Source organism: Lissotriton helveticus, chromosome 6, assembly GCF_964261635.1.
Source record: "Lissotriton helveticus chromosome 6, aLisHel1.1, whole genome shotgun sequence".
Classification (NCBI taxonomy): Eukaryota; Metazoa; Chordata; class Amphibia; order Caudata; family Salamandridae; genus Lissotriton; species Lissotriton helveticus.
In genome coordinates, this window is record NC_136067.1 from 484,819,435 (window position 1) to 484,839,299 (window position 19,865).

The 19,865-nt window shown below is 44.1% G+C and overlaps 1 protein-coding gene across 2 annotated transcripts in view; it reads left to right on the plus strand.

Annotated features, from left to right (window-relative positions):
- MCPH1 (microcephalin 1) overlaps nucleotides 1–19,865 on the plus strand; it is a 1,654,378-nt gene that overhangs the window by 53,613 nt on the left and 1,580,900 nt on the right. For both annotated transcript variants that reach the window (XM_078647933.1, XM_078647932.1), the window contains exon 6: nucleotides 9,226–9,366. In XM_078647933.1, coding sequence (XP_078504059.1) covers nucleotides 9,226–9,366 — 141 coding nt within the window. The remainder of the gene's footprint in view (nucleotides 1–9,225; nucleotides 9,367–19,865) is intronic.

Below are 19,865 nucleotides of genomic sequence, written 5' to 3' on the forward strand. Positions count from 1 at the left end.
CTCCGAGGGCAGAGGGGCCTTTGCCTAGCCCAAACCAGTTGTGGAGAACTCTCTTGACATGACTCCTCCCTTTTCAAAGTGCAGGGCAGAGACCTCAGACTCACCACAGGAGGTGGAGCCAACATTGTGGGGGGAAGGCACAGCCCTGGAGCACTTTGTTGACATGACTCCTTCTCTCCTTTCACAGTGCAGGGCAGAGACATCAGATGCACACGGGGTGGAGCCGACATTGTGGCAGGCAGGCACAGCCTATTCAGGTCCCAGGTGCAACTCCTTCCACCCATCTACATGCATATCTCTCTCTTCAGCCGTGGGCAGACTCACCCTGTCTCCTGGAATCCCCCAGCCCTGTCACTCAAACTCCAGACAAGGAATACACAACCTAGCAGAGGCAGGCTTGGATAGTTCGACAAGAAAATACCTACTTTCTAAAAGTGGTATTTTGAAACACAGAATGTTAAAACCAACTTCACTAAAAGATGTATTTTATCATTCAGAGTTCAGGCATACTAAACTTGAATTTCTACAATGTTCCCTGAGTCAGTTAGGATTATAAGATGTAATAATCTAACTGCCCATTCTGGCCTATGGAGAACCGGTAGCCTTGCAATAGTGTAAATCGAAAATGGCTCTAATTCACTATTAGGACATGCCACACACACCAGGGCATGTCCTACCTTATACTTAGTGCACCCTGCCCTTGGGCCTACCATAGGGGTGTCTGATATGAAGAAAAGGGAAGGTTTAGGGACTGACAAGTGGGTGCACTTGCCCAGTCAGCCCGGCTGTACCACACTGCACTAGGCTCTGCAATAGCAGACCTAAGACACATTTTTACAGGCTGCTTCTGTGGGTGGCACAGCCAGTGCTGCAAGCCCACTAGCAGCATTTGGTTTTACAAGCCCTGGCACACCTAGTGCACTGTACTAGGGTCTGGCTAGTAAACCAAACAAGCCAATCATGGAATCACTAATCCATTTATCAATTTACAATGGGGAGAGCATATGCACATTAGCACTGATCAGCAGTGGTAAAGTGCCCAGAGTCATAAAACAGCCAAAAACAGGTCAGAAAAAATAGAGGAGGAAGACAAAAAGTTCAGCGATGACCCTGCAAAAAGGGCCAAGTCCAACAGTAGATATATATTTACCACTACTAACAACACACTTTTCAACATTTTGGTGGCAGCAGTAGGATTTGCAATGCGAAAAATGACTTGGGCCATTTTTCCAACACCAGGGATTATTAAAACATCTTTTATCAGGTCATTGCCTCTATCAAGACCCCCGACCCTTGTAACACCTAGGGGAGACTTTAGCGGTTCTGAATATGTAACAATATTGCAGATCCTCACGCCACTTGCTCCTAGTACACATGTCAATGTTGGGAGTTCAATGTGCATTTTCACTTAACCCAGGGCATCAAAAACACATTTTATAAAGGTCCTCCTTATAATTACTAGACCCCCACCCCTCGGACACATAGGGGGGGACCCAGGGGGTACCTAATATATGCCAAAAAATTGTAGTTTGCCAATTGTTAAGTCCCCAAACACTAAAGTCGAGTTTGGGCATAATTTGCATGTTAAAACCAGTCCTGCAACCAAGGGCTGCTTTTAAACTGACCCCATGCTTCAGCAATGTACACATACAAGTGCAGAAAGGGCTGCTGGTCTCTAAACTGCCATGCCCTAATATATACTAGGGGCTTAAAGGTAGTTTTGATCCCCCTTTCCTATTATGTACTAGGGTCTTATAGGGGAGGTCATGCCAATCATTGGGGGGTACCTAGTGTATGTAGGTGTCACAGTATATCATGTGCCCTTTCAGCATATCACTGCCCCTGTGCATGGTTGAGCAGAGCCCAGGACACTAGAGCCAATCTGGCCCTAAGGAGGCCTTGCAAGAAACTCTGAAAAATAGGGAATCAAGGAGCTAAGAACAAATTATAAGATGGTTCTAGCTAGTAGGAAAAAGGAACTTCAGGGGCAGGCCTGGGCAGTTCTAGAACTGGTAGCAGAAACTGGTTACGGTAACCTGTTCTGGGAAACCGTCAATGCCTTTTTTTTATTATTTTTTTTTTTTTGAGAATTCTTTACCAACTATGGAGGTTTCAGTTCCACCAGATGCCTTTATTACACAATTCAAAGGCATTTTTAATTCAAATAAGTTTGCTATTGATATGCCCCAGGGTCCCCTAAATATAACCAGTTTTGAGACCTTGAAGTTAATTACTATGGAGGAAGTTGGTGAAGCCTTAAAGAATGGGACCCTTGGAAAAGCACCAGGACCTGACTGGGTTCTAGTGAACAATTTTAAATCCTACGCATCCTTAAGGGTACCTATCCTGACACAAATTTTAATTGCAGCAGCAAATGGCCACACCCCAATATCCTGGAGTGATTGCATGATTGTCCTGATTCCTACGAAAGAGAACAGAGGTGATGCTAGAAGTTATTGCACAATTTTGTAACTCTTCTGTGAAAACCATAGGTATGGTGATTTTAGGTAGGCTTGAATCCTAGGCCCAGGAAAAATACATGTTGACAGAATCACAGTATGGGTTCAGGAAAGAAATCGGCACAGTTTAACAGGTAATAAACCTGCACCTTATTATCAGCAAATCTACATTGGCACGGGAGGGGCACATTTACCTGTGTTTTGCTGATGTTTCTAGTGCTTTTGATTTTGTGAATCACGTAAAACTCTGGTAGGTGCCTATTGATACGGACGCCCCAAACAACATAATATGCCACCTTTCTCAGTTGTACTCAACTTTAACATCTTGCGTACATTCTAGAAAGAATTGGGAACCTACAGAGATATTTCAGGTGGCACAGGGTGTAGGAGAGTAGGGTCTGCTTCCTATGGTTACCCCCACTTTTTGCTGGGATTCTCTGGTTTTTCGACTTTAGTGTGGCTGTGGTCCTGCTAATCAGGCCCACAGCCCAGCTGTTCTCTCTCTAATTTGATACCATGTACTTTAGGTACCTACCAGATTGGTTACTGGGTCACCCTTGTGAGCACCTGTATAGTGTACCATAGGTACCCAGGGCATAGGTGCACCCTAGGCCTACCAGGGGCTGCAGCATGTATTGTGCCACCCCTGGTTTTCCTTCCAAACTGACACCACAGGTCTGTTCATACAGCCTGGGTAAGGTGCAGTAATCACCCCTTACTTAGATATAGTATACCTATATCTTTATATACATATAGACACATATACACCTATAAGTCACTCCTATGGCAGGCCTTGACAATCCTGGAGGCAGAGTGCTTGGTTTTATGTGAGAGGGTGCGAGGGTGTGAGAGGGTGTGAGAGGGTGAGAGGTAGCCCCTCTGCAGCTTTCGGAACCATATCCTTTTAGCTGTTCTATGACATAGCCATACCATATACTCTTAAGTGCATTATAATCCTTGCGGTTAATGCTAACTTTGGTTTGGCTTTATCAAAACATTTCGTGTAAGGTGTCAAACACTTTGGAATACATCCCCTGTCTGGCACCTCCCCAGACAGGCTCTTTGTGTATTGGGGCAGGAAGGGCTGCATTCAGTGAATGCTTTCCAGACACTGCCTGGGGCACACTAGGTGCTCCATGCATTTCCCAGTTCAAACCGGTTGCTGGGGCACTCAGCCCCAGTTCTGGCGCAAAACTGGACAAGGGGAAAGGGTGTAACCACCCCCACCCCAGGTCCACCCATAGGAGGGACCTTAAAGATAGTCCAACCCCTAAACTTTAGTATAAGTATAGGATCCCAGTCCCTAGGACTTTAGATTAGATTACCTTGGATGAAACTCTGAAACATATATCCTGGACCTTCGACATTCCATTTCGACTGGAAGATGGAAGACATCTCCCTTGTGGTCAAGGAGTGACCACCCTGTTCAAAAAGGCACCAAAAGCATTTTTGCCGGTCTGCATTTTCAAGGCTCCCGCCGGATCCCAAGAATCTGCGACGCAGGACAAGGACTTCCAGACATCTCTGACCCGACCTTCGCTCACAGCAAAGCTGAGATCCGTGGCGGACACGAGAGACGTGGGACCGGAACTCCTGGACATCCTGCATTTTGCTACCTGCATCGACTTCCCGAGGTATCCCAAAGTTGTGCATTGGGGAGCTTGAAGCCCCATACCCGAGCACCTTTTGCACCGAAGCTCAGAGCTCCACACTCCACGAGTGGCCCGTGGGCTCGCTTTGTGCATTTCTGCTCGACGCGTCTTCGCGGTTCCTAGTCCATTGGCAAGTGAGCCCCCAAGAAGACAATCCTTTATTACAACTCGCTTTCCTGGTTGCTCCAGGCTTGCTCCAACTTCCCTGCAAAGGAGAAGTTCCACAGACCTTGCTGGTCTGCACCGAAGCCCATCTCGACATCCTGCTTGGATTGCGTTTGCCAAGGCTTAATGGGTCCAATCCGCATACCGACACCGCAGTCAACTAGATCCGTCATGGGACAGCTCGAATCCAGCTCCTGGTTGTCGTCGACTCCTCCTGGTCCTCGTGGCTGAAGAGACAAACTTCACCTTTTCACCTGAAATCACCCAACATCTGGTGGCATATTCCTATCGCCGCCCTGGTCACTGGCAAGTGGCCCAGACTCTGTCCCTTCTGCTTTCACGTTCTACAGATCTTTGATCCACCCGTACACTTTTCCTCTGGTCGCCTGCAGCACTTTGTAGATCTCCATTGAAATTGATGACGAAACCCAACACCAAAAGAGACCTGTGCACCCGGCTTCCGTGGGTGAGGTAACAAGAGTACTCTGGTAGTCTTGAGGGTATTGGCCCTCCTAGTGTCCAAGTCTAAAAGGGTTCCATCGTAGTTCATTTAGAAGTGTCCTTAAATTGTAAATTTGTAACTTGTTAGTTTCCAGTAGAAAGTCAATGGTAACCCACGGCTGTGTTTAGACGCTGCACGCGTCTGCCTCCTACATCCTAACCTTTGGTTGTTTAGAGTAGCCCCAGCGATTCCACAGGCCCCAGGCCTGCTTTCTAATTCTCACGTGGTTTTTATACCACTATTTTAGTATATGGTTTGTGAGGCCCCTAGGTCAAAATGTATGCTGTGCAACTTATCGTAAGCTAATTAATTCACTACAATTGTATTTTTACCTCTGACCTCATAAAGAGTGCGGAGGGGTTGTGTTTAGAATAAATACATATATATTTGATCTATAGCTTGTGTGGTGTGCTTTCATTTGGTACTCAAGGGATTATAATTGGTAAAACAATTAGCTTAATTCGATCTCTGAAGTCTTAGCCTGAAGACTGCTCGCCACTGCTATTCCTAGGATAGCTTTCTATAAGGTTGACTTTACAACCACGTTCAATAAGGGTTGATTAGACTGGTGCAAGGTGCCCACTAGAACTAGTGGACATCATATGCCAGACTAACTTCTCACACAGGGTATTAGGCAGGCATGTGTTCTTGCACCTCTCCTATTCTCACTGTACATAAATGGGGTGGACAGCCTCCTAGAGTGAGTACCTGCGTTACCCCGATCTTTCTTTACGCAGATGGTGCAATGCTTTTTATCCAGAACGGCAAATGGTCTCCAGCAATTTATAAATAACTTTGTTGCTTTTATGGAGGGTAAAGACCTAAAACTGAATTTAACCAAAACTTGCACCATAGTTTGCTGGAAAAGAATAAGAAAAGGGAACATCATTATGTACAGGGTCAAAACTAGAAGAAGTGAAGACCTTTAGTTACCTAGGCATTTCACAGAAAGACTGGACATATCATCTGGAAACAGCTAAATTAAAATGTGTAAGAGCCACTGCTTCTGTACTTAGTTTTATAGGCAGCAAACCATTGAGAGAAATCAAGAAATTATACAGAAGTAAATGTCTCTCAGTTGCCTTATATAGATCACCAGTTTGGGGTATGGAAAAGCATAAACCGCTACTGACACAAGAAAACATTTTCCTATGTAGGCTACAGGTAGTCCCAAGTTCGACTCCAGCCTATATTGTACGCAAAGAACTGGACATAGATCATATCGAAGACACCATCAACGTTAATACACTACCGAAGAGGAATAGCATCTAGTTGAAAGAAGGCACTAAGTTCACCAGGGATGTTATCACGGATTGCCTGGGTCTTGATCACCACGAAAAGATACTGTGGCTCCAGTATATTACAGCTCTATTACAAACACTAGGGTAAACCTTACTCTTTCAGAACTCGCACAGCATTTTACAGTTTAGTTAAAAGGAAATGAGATCTATTTTTGTGGGGAAGAAAGAGAGCCTTAGAGAGTTACAGGAAAGAAGGAAACTCAAAGTAGATGGATATTGTATGGGTCTATCCGAATAGGGGATCCAAGTATATTTGGTAAATGTAAAAAATACTCATGACCGATTCCTATTAATTGGCTTACGCCTTGAGCTGCTCCACCATCTAGTGGTTTCCCCCAATCAGATTTATGCCTTTTGAATTTCCTACAGTACCAATGTGATGGAAAGGCTAGACAAACGACCACACATTTTATGGTTTTCCGCAAATGTTTTAAAGATATTAGTTTTTGCACATTACATACCCCCTTTCTGTCAGTTTTATTTGTCATAAGGAGGCTTTTAACAAAACAAAAAAAATCCTTCGAACATGCATATATTATGCGTTTCTTATTTCTTAAGAAGGCTATCCAAAGATGTAAATAATGGACCTATTTAGTTTGCCTACGTTTTAAAGAAACTTGTATTGGTGATTGAGCCGTCTAACGACTGACTCCCACTGTGTTGTACTGTTAGCACCTTATTGAGCAAATCAGTGAAATCACTTGAATATTCTGGCCTTTTGCCTTTTAGATCCCTGTACTTATGTAGAGCTCTCTTTTCCCCTCTAAATTAAATGTGTTTTTTTCTCAGAAGAGTAGACTGGCCGAAGCAAAAGTTGGGCAAGAAAGTTTGAGGAACCTATTCAAATAGTTATGTTTTGTCACCTTGAACTTTTAATTCACTGTAATACTGGCTTTTTGTGCTAATGCACATTATGAATTCACAGCTTACATGTATTTGACAGCCGTCGCGTGGGGGGGAGGGGGAGAGTTCTTCTCTCAGCTTGCTACTCTATTCAAAGTGTTTGACTATCAATGAAGATCCTACGTTGCAGAAGGAAAAGTTACATACCTGTAATCTTGGTTCTGCATCGTAGGGATCTTCATTGAAGTCATAGACGATCCTCCCTCCTCTCCAGTGTCGGAGTATATTTATATTGTGTGATTAACGTAAAATAGACTTGACACACTCAAGCAAACTGCCTCTGCAGTGCATTGTGGGATAGGGTGCTTCTGGTGTCCTTAAACGTGCTGGCCTCCTTTTTTTAATCCCAACAGTGGTAGCCTATCTGTCTGCTTTACCTCTTCATGCTGTATTGTATTCGGGCTGCTTTTTTTACCATGACAGTGTTGATCATTCAAAGGCTATATTAGACTTTTTCCAGCAATTCTTCTACAGCACTCAGCAGGTAAATGCATTACTGACAGACTGCACTGAGACTACATGGAAAATGCCTTTCAGTGATGAACATTCTTAAGTGCCTTTTCCTTCAACTGTTAATATATATCGAAGGATGTGCTCCTACGATGCAGAACTAGGACTACAGGTATGTATCTTTTCTTTTCCCATTGTTCAGTATTGGGTTAGGAAGGGCCTCGGAACAGTTGATCAATGTTTGAACCTTCACTTAATCCTTAGTAAGTGTACGCAGGTGAAGAAGTGTTGCTTGTAATTAGCATTTATGGACCTTACCTCAGCGTTTGACTAGGTAAACAAAGGGAAGCTTTGGAAGAATATGTTAAAAATGGGAGTGGAGGTCCTGTTTGTGCATCTGAGCTAAAAAAAATGCACCAAGTTGTGACTGGGTGCATAAGGTATACGGCTAATGTTGAATGCAATGCTCCTATTAAAATGAAGCGTGGTGTAAGACAAGGGTATGTGCTGGACCCTTTTCAATTTTTTTCTATATATCAATGAGCTTGATAGCTTTTTAACTCTAGAGGAGGCAGATACACCCAGGGGCAGTCCAAGGAAACTCCTTTATTGCTATACGCAGATGATTGCATCCTAATATTGAGAACCGGCTTACCCTATTTGTAGGATTGCATTAAATTATCACCACTTATGTTGTGGTACTCTATCTGAGCCAAACAACATTTTTAAAATCCGGTTGTGAACACTGACTGTTTATGGCTTGATCATGCTCATAGAATCCTATGGTTGAGATATGTTAAAGAACAATGTATGTTGTTAGGAAGGGCTGAATGTTTTTAACCCATGGGACATCACTGCCCTATCTAATAGCTTATTAAAGACAGAATGTCTTACCATGTAGGGAAGGAGAAGAGAAACCTAAGAGCTTGGAAAGAAGGAGGTCTCTACCTTAACATTATCGGAGGTTTTGTTTACTTAGGTTTAGGTGCAACATAGCTCATTTTTTGGTTTCCTACCCAAGTGATGCTTACCGTGATTCAGACTTTGAACTATCAATGTACAAAAGAGAGGCAGAGGCACAAAGACGCTACACCTAACATATTAGTGGGTAAATTATTAGGCAGACATGGCGGTGCTAGAGTCTAGACCACCAGCCATCTTAATCTTCCACACCAGGAGGGATACTCCATCAACATTAAAAATAGTATGACTCAGCACCCACATTTAGAACACCCCCCCTTATTTTTCGGAACTGTATGCCTAAATGATTATACTATGCAATGCACAGACTCCAATGTCTTTTTCTTGAGAAAAATACATTCTTTATTCATGATTCTTGCATTAAGACCTTTATTTTCTTATATTGCTGTAGCCAACGCATTTTGCCCAAAAGGAATTGTTCAGGGCTGCAAAACACATAAAAAAATACAAAAAATGTTTTTTTAAAAGGTTATGCATAGGCAGCAGAAAATATTGAAAACACATTCCAAGTATATTTATGACACAACACCTACGCAAAAAATGTAAGGAAAAGAAATTGTTTAATCACATTCAGATCGACTGCAGTAAATCGACCAGGTAGTGTAAAATAGTGTACAATAGTTCTATGTTAAATACTTATATTCACTGTACAATACTTGTATAATAGATGTATTTCTGTATTTGGATGATAGCTATACGAATATATGGTTTGTTCGAAGTGAGATCATGATGAATATTTCTTTGGTATTTATTACGAGCTACTCATATATTACATATATTAGTCTTCAATTATTACTGTATTGATTTTTCAGGATTTGATGTTCCAGTATTATTATTTGATGAGGATGGTGAATTAATGTATAGCCCAAAGGCTACAGTAGTACATCGGGGAAATGCAATGGAAAAAAGATTACAGGAAATGAAGTACAGAAGGGAAAATCTTTCCCCTACTGGTAAGTTACTTGCTATGTCACCTTTACTGCAGTATGTTAGCTACCATGTGGATTATAATAATAGATTCACAAGCAATCTGGTAATCATTTAATTGATCTTGTTTTGGTATTTGTAATACACAAGAATGACTCTAAAAATCTGGAGATCGCTGTACATAGCAATCAACCACATACAACATTCCAAACATGTAGGTGTTTGGGGGCATTCAAGCTGGTTTACATGAGGAGCGGGCGATGTTTGATTTGATTGTAAGATTTATATAGAGCATGAATGCCCATGGATTGGAATTTGGGGATGTCCAGCAATGTTCTGGCTGCGGCATTTTGTGCACGCTGAAGCTTGGCCATGTGCTGTGTTTGGAGGCCTAGGTATAGGGCATTTCTGTAGTCCTGTCTGGCCATGACTAGAACTGTCACTAGAGTTTTTACTGCTTCAGGGGGGATGAAGGTGCATATTTTGCGGATTGATTTTAAAGTTAGAAATATCAAAGATTCGACTTTGTTGACCTGGTGTTGTAAGGACAGTTTGTCATTGAAGATGATGCCCAAGTTCCTCACTTTTTGAACTGGGGTGGGGTGAGCTCCCATATTGGGGGGCCACCAGTTCTGTGACCAAAAAGAGGTATCTGATCCCAATAGGAGGACCTCTGTTTTGGTTCCGTTAAGCTTTAGACAATTTTGACCCCATCCATTGGTTTATGTGGGACATACATTGTTTAAAGCGATCGTCTGTCTCTTCAGGGCTGCTTGAAATTGACACCACAATTTGGGTGTCATCCGCGTAGGATATTAGTGTGAAGCCAAATTGCCTGATGATGTTGGCTAAAGGGGTCACATGAAGGTTAAACAGGGTGGGGCTTAACGAGGAGCCCTGCGGCACCCCACATGGTAGCGTAAACTGCTCTGAACAGGAGTCACTGAGTTACTGATGTTAAAGAAGAAAGAAGTAAAGTTATAGAGGCATATTTTCAGAATATTTTGGTGCACTGAAATTCAATTTAGAGCGTTAAATTCCCCAATACGGATTCACAGTGTATTTGGGAATGCTAAAATTCTGCTAGTATATAGAATATCTGTATTCACAAATTTAATGCTATGAAGGTTTGTGATCTTTTCTGGGTGTGCCAACATTACAAGTAAGTGAATGGAGCCAAATCCATAATTCTGTTTGTAATCTTGTAATTTGAGCCAGTGGAAAATAATTTTTTTCTCAAGGGTATGTCATATGTACATTGGGTTCTTTGATTTGTTCTACAGCTAACCGCTTTAGTTCATTATGTCATGCAGTTGATTTTGTTGACAGGGTTTTGCACCCGACATTACTTCTGTGCTCATTTATTCTCATCTGAACCTTCCAGGGTATCATGCTAACATAGTTTGTATGATTCTGATTGAAAGTGGTTATACAGATTTGGCTGTCTTCTTTCTCTTCTGGAGAGCATATCTCTATTGTTTCTTAGCTTGCTTGTTGGCTCTCTCTGTTGTACGAATTGGATATTTTTGAACAATGAGTTTGTGGGCGTTTGAGCTTGATTCTTATAGTAATTTAAATTCGAAAAGTCACAAGGAGGTCCAAAAGGTAAGCTCTCTCTGAGGAAGGGGGTTGCACCTATTGTATCAAAACAATTCTTTTTTATCTATAGGGTTAGGTAAGACGTTGTTGGTCCATTTTCCCTCCTAAGTGAAATGGACAGATATTTAGTGAGTAAATATCACAAAATTATTGCAGCTGTGGAGCCATGTAATGAACCTGTTTGCTGTTCCTATGTCATCCCTTCAGATAACAAAAACATAATCAATGTTGCAACACCATAGTTTAAAGATCTATTTAAAGGCATTATTGTCAGACCCAATATGATCTACCTCAAAACTTTGAACATGTTGATAAGCCAGGCCAGCAGCAAAATTTAGATGCTCCGTGGGTCTGTAGATAGAAATTAGAGCAAAACTGTCTCTCATGGGTGGGTCCATCAATGCAATCATTATCTTTCTAGAGGTGTTGTAGATCCAGTGTGAATGGTAGAGTAGTACTTCTATCGCTCTTAAGGTTTCCTTTTGAGGAATGCTGTGTAGAAGGATTTTACATCCGTTCCAATGACTAACTCCTCATTTGGGTCAAACTTGACTTTGATGAGAATATTCGGCATATGTTTCATGTCCTTGATGTATGATAGCATTTTGGTGACCATTGGTCTAACAAAATGGCAGAATTTTAACATTTGTTCAAGTAAATATCCATGTTGTGGGGCCTGTTTTTTGTATCTTGGATGTAGTGTAGGCTTTTTCTGCCCGCTCTCGGTACACAAAGAAACACATTTACAATGGTTTTACGGAGTCTGGTAGATGAGCACCTCACCTAACCATTCTCTCCTACAATAAAAGAAACTTAAGAGGGCAGCACTCTCAGTGCAGGTAACGCTAGTGGAAACTCAATGAATTGCATGGATTATATTAGACCACCTGAAATTTAAAGATATAAAAACAAAAAATCTGTCTCATTCCTGAATAAGGATGCAGGACAAACCTAACATTTTAGCTCCACAAACCTGAACAAATTCAAAATGTGGATTATAATCACTATAGGGCCTAGATTACTCTTATAGGTCTCTTAGTGGTCCTAATAAGAATGTTATGTTATGTTATGTTAATTTTGTGCTTCTATAGCGCACGGCCACTCCACGGAGCATCCCGGCGCTTTAGCGAAGGTACCCACCAAAAAGGGGAGCAACATAACAACTGAAAGGGAACATAAAAACAACACCAATTAAGGGAAGAGCCATGTTTTAAGGGCCTTTCGGAAAGAAAAAAGGCTGGAAGCCTGTCTTAGAGAAATCGGAAGGTCATTCCAGGCACGGGGAGCTAAATAACGAAAGGACCGGCCTCCTGTTCTGGCGCGCTTGATAATGGGAACAGTCATTTTGAATTATTATTATTATTATTATTATTATTAATCGGGTTTTATAAAGCGCAAACAACCCGGAGGCCTCGTAGCGCTAAGTACCGTCATACTAGAAGGGAAGGGATTAAATGAACAGATAAGTTTTCAGATCCTTCCGAAATTTTAAAAGACTAGGCTCACTGCGAAGGGAGGTGGGCAGAGAGTTCCATTCTTTCGCGGCATTCCAAGAAAAGGAGCGTCCGCCCCATCTGGTCCGTCTGATTTTGCTAACAGTAGCCAGAAAGGCAGTGCTGGATCTTAGGGATCTGTGAGGGAGATAGGGTATTGCCAAAGAACAAATCATAGTGGGGGCATTCTTCCACATAGCTTTGTGCATAAGACAAAGAGATTTAAACAGCACTCTGGCCTTAACAGGGAGCCAGTGCAGTTTCTTCAAGGCAGTGGTGGCTGACTCTCGTTTGTTGAGGCCCAACAGGAGGCGGGCTGCAGCGTTCTGGGTCACCTGTAGTTTTTTTATTGTAAATGCGGGGGCACCTAGATATAACGAGTTCCCGTAGTCTAGGCGGGACAGAATAATGGCTTGAACCATTATTCTGCGGGCTTCAAAGGGGAGAAGGGGCAACACTTTTCTCAGCATACGCATTAGTCCAAAGCATGTGGCAGAGAGAGTGGTAGCTTGCTGCATAAAGCTGAGATTGGAGTCTAGCCAAATGCCTAGGCTCTTTATGTGGCACTTTGGTTGGGGTATGGGACCCATGCACGGTGGCCAATTTGACAGAGGGCTGGGAATGGTTGAATTGCCCAACACCATGAGCTCAGTTTTCTCGCCGTTTAATTTTAAATGCGAGGTGGCCATCCACTGAGCTACCGCTACCAAACAGTTACTTAAGTTGGATGAGGAAGAGTCTGCCTGGTTCATAGATACCACTAATTGTGTATCATCGGCGTAGGTGATTATATCAAGGCCGAAAGAGTGCACTATGTCAGCTAACGGTTGCATGTAAATATTAAAAAGGGTAGGGCTCAATGAAGAGCCCTGAGGTACACCTTGATCCAAGGGCCAGACTTTTGAGTGAATGGTACCCTCAACTACCCTGAAGGATCGATTTTCCAGGAATGACTGGAGCCAATGCATTGCCTTCCCAGAGATTCCCATCCGATTGAGGCGGTGAAGAAGAATGCTGGTATTAACGGTATCGAAGGCGGCACTAAGGTCGAGCAACATAATTGCTGTAGTGCCGCCTTGATCCATTTGCTTCCTGGCCAGCTCAGTTACCGCCAGGAGGGCCGCCTCAGTTCCCAATTTTGGGCGAAAGCCCGCTTGGGAATCGTGGAGAAGATGATGGTTCTCTAAAAATTGGGTAATAGATGAGTTGACATGTTTTTCTAAGAGTTTGCTGATCCACGGAAGGAGGGAAATAGGCCGATAGTTGGCCATATTACCTGGATCCAGGGTGGGTTTCTTCAGCAAAGCCCTGACCTGTGCACATTTCCATGCGGTGGGTACAGAACCTGTGGAAATGGATGAGTTTAGTATATTGAGGATAACCGGTTTGACAATGTGCTCAATTTTTACTAACTGATAGGGAGGGGCAGGGTCTGTAGGAGATCCTGATTTCATTTTCATCATAATAGTCCCAAGTGAGTTCTCATCCAGCAGTGGAAACTCATTTAATGTTGGAGTCGTGACATTAGATGAGCTGGCTCCCATATCCTGGGATAGATTAGGTGAGCTAAAAGCTGAGGCAATTTTTTGTATTTTACTATAGAAATACTCAGCTTGACTTTCGCAGCGGGCCTGAGCTGTGCTTGGGTCAGCAGGAACCAGGGGGACATCAACCAGGAATTTTGCTATCTGAAAGATTTCTCTAGAAGAGTTGGAGGCAGTTAAAAATTTTTCCTCGAAGTATAAAATTTTGGTTCGTCTAATTTCTAATTTATATTTTTTAATGGCCTCAAGGTGTGTTGTTTTGTCTATCTTACTACGAGAAATCCTCCAGTTTCTTTCAAATCTTCTGCATGCCCTTTTTAGTTCTTTAAGTTCAAGAGTGTACCAAGGTGATTCCTTGGACTTAGTTTTTTCTTTAAGGGCTTTGATAGGTGCAATAGAGTCCAGGGCTGTGCACAGCCATTTGATGTAATTCTCATATTGCGCTGCAGGGTCTGTTGCCCTTTGGGGAGGGGCGGCCGAAAGTAAATTGGCCCATTGGTCTGGGGAGACTTTGGACCAATCTCTTCCAAAAAGGGTGGTGCGAGGAGAGGGCTGAGATGGCGTAGCTGGGGTCCACTGAATAGGTATTAGATAGTGGTCTGTCCAGGTAAGAGGTAATGGAGTCCCTACTTCCAGTCTATTATCATTGCTGAAAACACCGTCAAGAAGATGGCCCTTTTCATGCGTAGGCACAAAGCCTTTCTGTGTAATCTGGAGAGCAGCCATACTGTCCAGAAATGCCTTAGCCATGGAATTGTTAGGATCATCTAAGTGAATATTTATATCTCCTAATACAGAGAAATTGGATCTACTAACCACAGAGTTAGCTATTTTTGACTGGAGTGATTCAATGAAATCCCCTATTTGATTGGGAGGGCGGTATATAAGTACACCAGAGAATGAGTCTGTGGGTGAAAGTTCAAGAGTGAATAACATACTCTCACATAGGGAATAGGGAAGAAGATCTAAGGGATCTAGAAGGCTGGTACCAAGAAAGTCGATTTGCAATATATTTAGGGCCTATGCCATGTAAGGCCTTAAAGGTCGTGGTCAAGGTTTTGAAAAGGATCCTTTTGGCGATGGGTAGCCAATGTAAAGTTGAAAGAAGATCCGTAGCTCCGGCCCTTCTTGGAAGACCGAAAATGGCTCGGGCAGCTGAATTCTGGGCGATTTGTAGACGTCTAACCAAATATTTGGGAAGTCCCAGAAATAAAACATTCGCATAGTCCAGCCTAGAACCAACTAGCGCCTGGACAATGATTTTCCTATGCTGAATGGACACTAGGGGAAGAAATTTACGAAGCATCCGAAGGATGCCAAAGCATTTCCCTGTAAGACATTCGATTAAGTTCAAAGCCCTGTGCCTGGTTTTTAAGATTTTAAAGGCTTCATCTCCCCCTATCCTTGCACAGGCAATCTCCTACTATATCCCTTCCAGAATTCTACGATCGTCGGGTCAATTCCTGGCATGTGTCCCTCGCTTCAGGAAAACCAGAGTTGGTGGTCGCTCTTTTGGTGTACTGGCAGCGAGTCTCTGGAACACTTTACCCGTTGACATCCGTGCCCTACCGGATCTGCTATCCTTTAGAAGAGCTATCAAGACCTTTCTGTTTCCACTTCTTTAAATCTGTTCCCTGCTCCATCTGGTTTCTCCATCTGGTTGTGTTATCGCTCAATATAGCGCCGGGACGCCACTTTGCTGTGGCAGCTGAGCGCTCTACAAATTTATAACATAACATAACATGTGGTCCGAAAGATAGGTCACTGTCAATAATGACTCCCAGATTTTTGGCCTTCAAGGACACACTGGCAGGGGGGGGAACATGTCCTGCGGCCACCAGGGTTTCCAGTCAGGCTCGGAGGTGCAGCCAAAGAAAAGCAACTCCGACTTGTCGGAGTTGCACTTCAGTCCATGACATCCGAACCACTCAAAAACCTCACTCAGACAGCCCCTAACCTGGGCGTCATCAAACAACCCACCCCTGTCACTTGCAAACAGGAGTTGGGTGTCATCGGCGTAGGAGACAATCCGGGCGCCAAAAGACTCCGCCACCACCGCCAGAGGGGCCATAAAGATGTTAAAGAGGAGGGGGCTCAAGATGGAACCTTGGGGAACCCCCACTTCTAGCGGTGGCATCTCGGCGGAGTAGGGAGGCGCCCAGATTGTCTGTCGGCGGTCGGCTAGAAAGGATTTAAGCCAACTCCACACCGTTCCCCGTAGTCCGAAGTCCCAGAGTCTAGAAAGGAGAAGCACGTGGGGAACGGTGTCGAATGCCGCCGACAGGTCAAGCATAACCAACATAGCTTTTCTTCCCGCGTCTAGCTTCTCCCTGATGGCGTCCGTGATTTCGAGAAGGGCAGTCTCCGTGCTAAAATTAGCACGGAAACCAGATTGAGTACTGTGCAACAGGCCATTTTCCTCGATGAAATTAGAAATTGATCTGTGCACAAACTTCTCGGTCACTTTCGCCAGAGCAGGGAGTAGGGAGATGGGTCTATAGTTGGCATGGACCAGAGGGTCGAGTGCTGGTTTTTTCAGGAGTGGCAGGATCATGGCGCTTTTCCAAGCCCGAGGAACTACCCCGGATGATAGCGACAGATTCAAAATGGGATTAATCAGATCATTTAGAACTGGTGCCATATTTGCTAAACACTTGGCAGGACAAGGATCAAGTGGGGATCCAGATCTAAGATTTGCCAAGATGTCCATTGAACTCACGCGATCAAGTTGAGGGAAGTCACACAGGAGAGGACCATGGTCTAGTGGGGGGCACCCCAAACTCACAGTGTGCTGCTGAAAAGTAGACAGGAGAGAGTCTTGAATAGTAGTGATTTTATCTACAAAATAAACAGCCAATTCCCTCAGCCAGGATTCAGAGTGGGCATGGATAGGGATGCAGGCAGATGGAGAAGTAAAATCTTTCACCACCCTAAAAATTTCTTTACACGAATGCTCCGCCTCATTTATTCTAAGTTCCAGATAAGATTTTTTTCCTTGCCAGATTGATTTATGGTAGGCTCGAGTCAAAGCCTTAAAATTCTGCCTCTCAGAAAGATCATAGGTTCGCCTCCATGCTCTTTCAGCTTTCGTGAGATCTTGTTGTGATTTTTTTAACTGAGGAGTAAACCATGGGGCTGATGTCCTTCTTTCGGCTGAATTTGATTTCTTGACCGGAACCAGGCTCTCCAAACAATCTGTGAGCCATTTGTGAAAGAGGGCAATATTATCCTCTAAGTTGTCAGAGATAGGACACGGAGAATTGGTCAAGGCGTTCAATAGCATATCTCTAGTAAGAAGATGGAAAGATTTAGAGACATGTTTCGCCGACCCAGCAGATTTAGTCCGTGTTGAAACAGTGACAGGAAAAGAGAAAGAAATAAGAAAATGGTCCGACCACAAAACTGGCAAAGGAGAACATACACAGAGAGGAAGAGTGGAAAAAATCTGATCCAGAGTATGGCCTTTATTGTGAGAAGGTCCTACCACATACGGAAATAATCCGAGCACGGAAGTAATATCCAAGAGTTTGAGTGTCCGGGTCTAAACTATTATCCATATGAATATTTAGGTCACCCAATAGAAGGCAGTGATTAGATCTAAGGCAGGGAGTCGATTGAGCTGCCTGCAGTTCTTCTAAAAAAGGCCCCACCGAGCCTGGTGGTCTATATACAAGAATACCTGTACAGGCCTGGGAAGACGAAAGCTGGAGGGTGAAGCCTAAGGCTTCACTACCCTGTATATTATCAACAGGGAAAGTGCGACATGGTATGTTCTTATTTACTATGATCGCCACTCCGCCACCTCTTCCAGATGGCCTATCTTTTCTAAAAATGTTATAGGCGGAGGGTACGGCGTTCGCCAAATCAGGGGCAGAAGAATCAGCCAGCCAAGTCTCTGTCAAAAATAAACAAGATACTTGCGAGTCCTGCAACAAATTCCAGATGTCTAATGCATGGCCAGGCAGGGATCTGGTATTTAATAACAGACCTTGATGGTGAACGGAAGGACTAATCTGTGTAAAATGTTTACGATCGGGAAGACGCCATCCACATTCGCTACAGCCTTTCCTCAATGTACGGCCTCCTGGGAATACATGATGGCAGAGACCGCAGGGGGGACGGAGAGAACGCAAATCAGTACTGGAGTAAGTAATCATGATAAGTAGCAATATACAACTAACCCGGATGTCAGACGAGTTGCCAGCCGTCCTGCCCCGTCCGCCTACGTGCCGCTGACGGGCGCAGACGGGCAGGACTCTGGCGCGACTCAGGCGCAGGGAAGGCGCCACACCTGCGCGTCACCGCTGCGCGTTGAGGAAGGTGGAGCTTTAAATAGGCCGGCGAAACCTCGGCGAATGAGTCTCCAAAAGTACCCGCACCAAGATGGCGGTGTCGCGCTTCTGAAGCCTACCCAAGATGGACTCCACCACCCCGGGAACCGGGCCCGCCGAAGTAGCGGTGCTCTTACAATGATTTTAGTGTGGGAGTGAGGGGCCAGGCACAGCGCGGCGACTAAAAACAAGGTACAATTAAAATAATAGCAAAACAAATAGAAAAAACAGGAAGATTAAAAAGTTAACTGCTGGCGGCGCAATTACGCTGCCCAACAGCGCTCAGTTGCTGCCTCACAATGGACACCTTATCCAGGCTGCCCCGGACACGGTTCCGCCTTAAATAGGCCGGCGAAACCTCGGCGAATGAGTCTCCAAAAGTACCCGCACCAAGATGGCGGCGTCGCGCTTCTGAAGCCTACCCAAGATGGACTCCACCACCCCGGGAACCGGGCCCGCCGAAGTAGCGGTGCTCTTACAATGATTTTAGTGTGGGAGTGAGGGGCCAGGCACAGCGCGGCGACTAAAAACAAGGTACAATTAAAATAATAGCAAAACAAATAGAAAAAACAGGAAGATTAAAAAGTTAACTGCTGGCGGCGCAATTACGCTGCCCAACAGCGCTCAGTTGCTGCCTCACAATGGACACCTTATCCAGGCTGCCCCGGACACGGTTCCGCCTTAAATAGGCCGGCGAAACCTCGGCGAATGAGTCTCCAAAAGTACCCGCACCAAGATGGCGGCGTCGCGCTTCTGAAGCCTACCCAAGATGGACTCCACCACCCCGGGAACCGGGCCCGCCGAAGTAGCGGTGCTCTTACAATGATTTTAGTGTGGGAGTGAGGGGCCAGGCACAGCGCGGCGACTAAAAACAAGGTACAATTAAAATAATAGCAAAACAAATAGAAAAAACAGGAAGATTAAAAAGTTAACTGCTGGCGGCGCAATTACGCTGCCCAACAGCGCTCAGTTGCTGCCTCACAATGGACACCTTATGCCTGTAGCTAAACCTTACCAAAATATATCTCCTACCCACATTTGACCTTCAAAATAGTAATCCCACTGCATCATTTAATCAAGAAAGTAATTGGACACACCTGTACTTTCAGTCAACCACCATCAATCCACACAATATCCAGAGGTCATGCTTTCAGTGCACAAAGAGATTAGCCACCCGGCAGTAAGACTGATGCTGCAAAACGGTACCAATTATAACTGAAATACAACCTGCTACCATTGTGGATGACTTTAATTTATCCTTTCCTGCAACTTTAAGATTGGACACTGCACAGCACTTTCAATTCCAATAGCACAACAATAGGTTATATTGTGCCTTGCCTCTAATTTATCCAATTCCATTGGATCAATGTCCTCTTTCTTTCTAATGCCTATCACAAATGTGCAAAATGACTTCCACTGTGGTCAGACACAAACCCCATGCCCCTCTCAAAGAAAAAACAAAATAAACCTCCAAGGGGGACTGCAAAGTAAGTTGCAGCAGCTGACTAATGTAAACTACAGGTACTCTACCTCTTGCTGCTTTCCTGCCATCAAATAA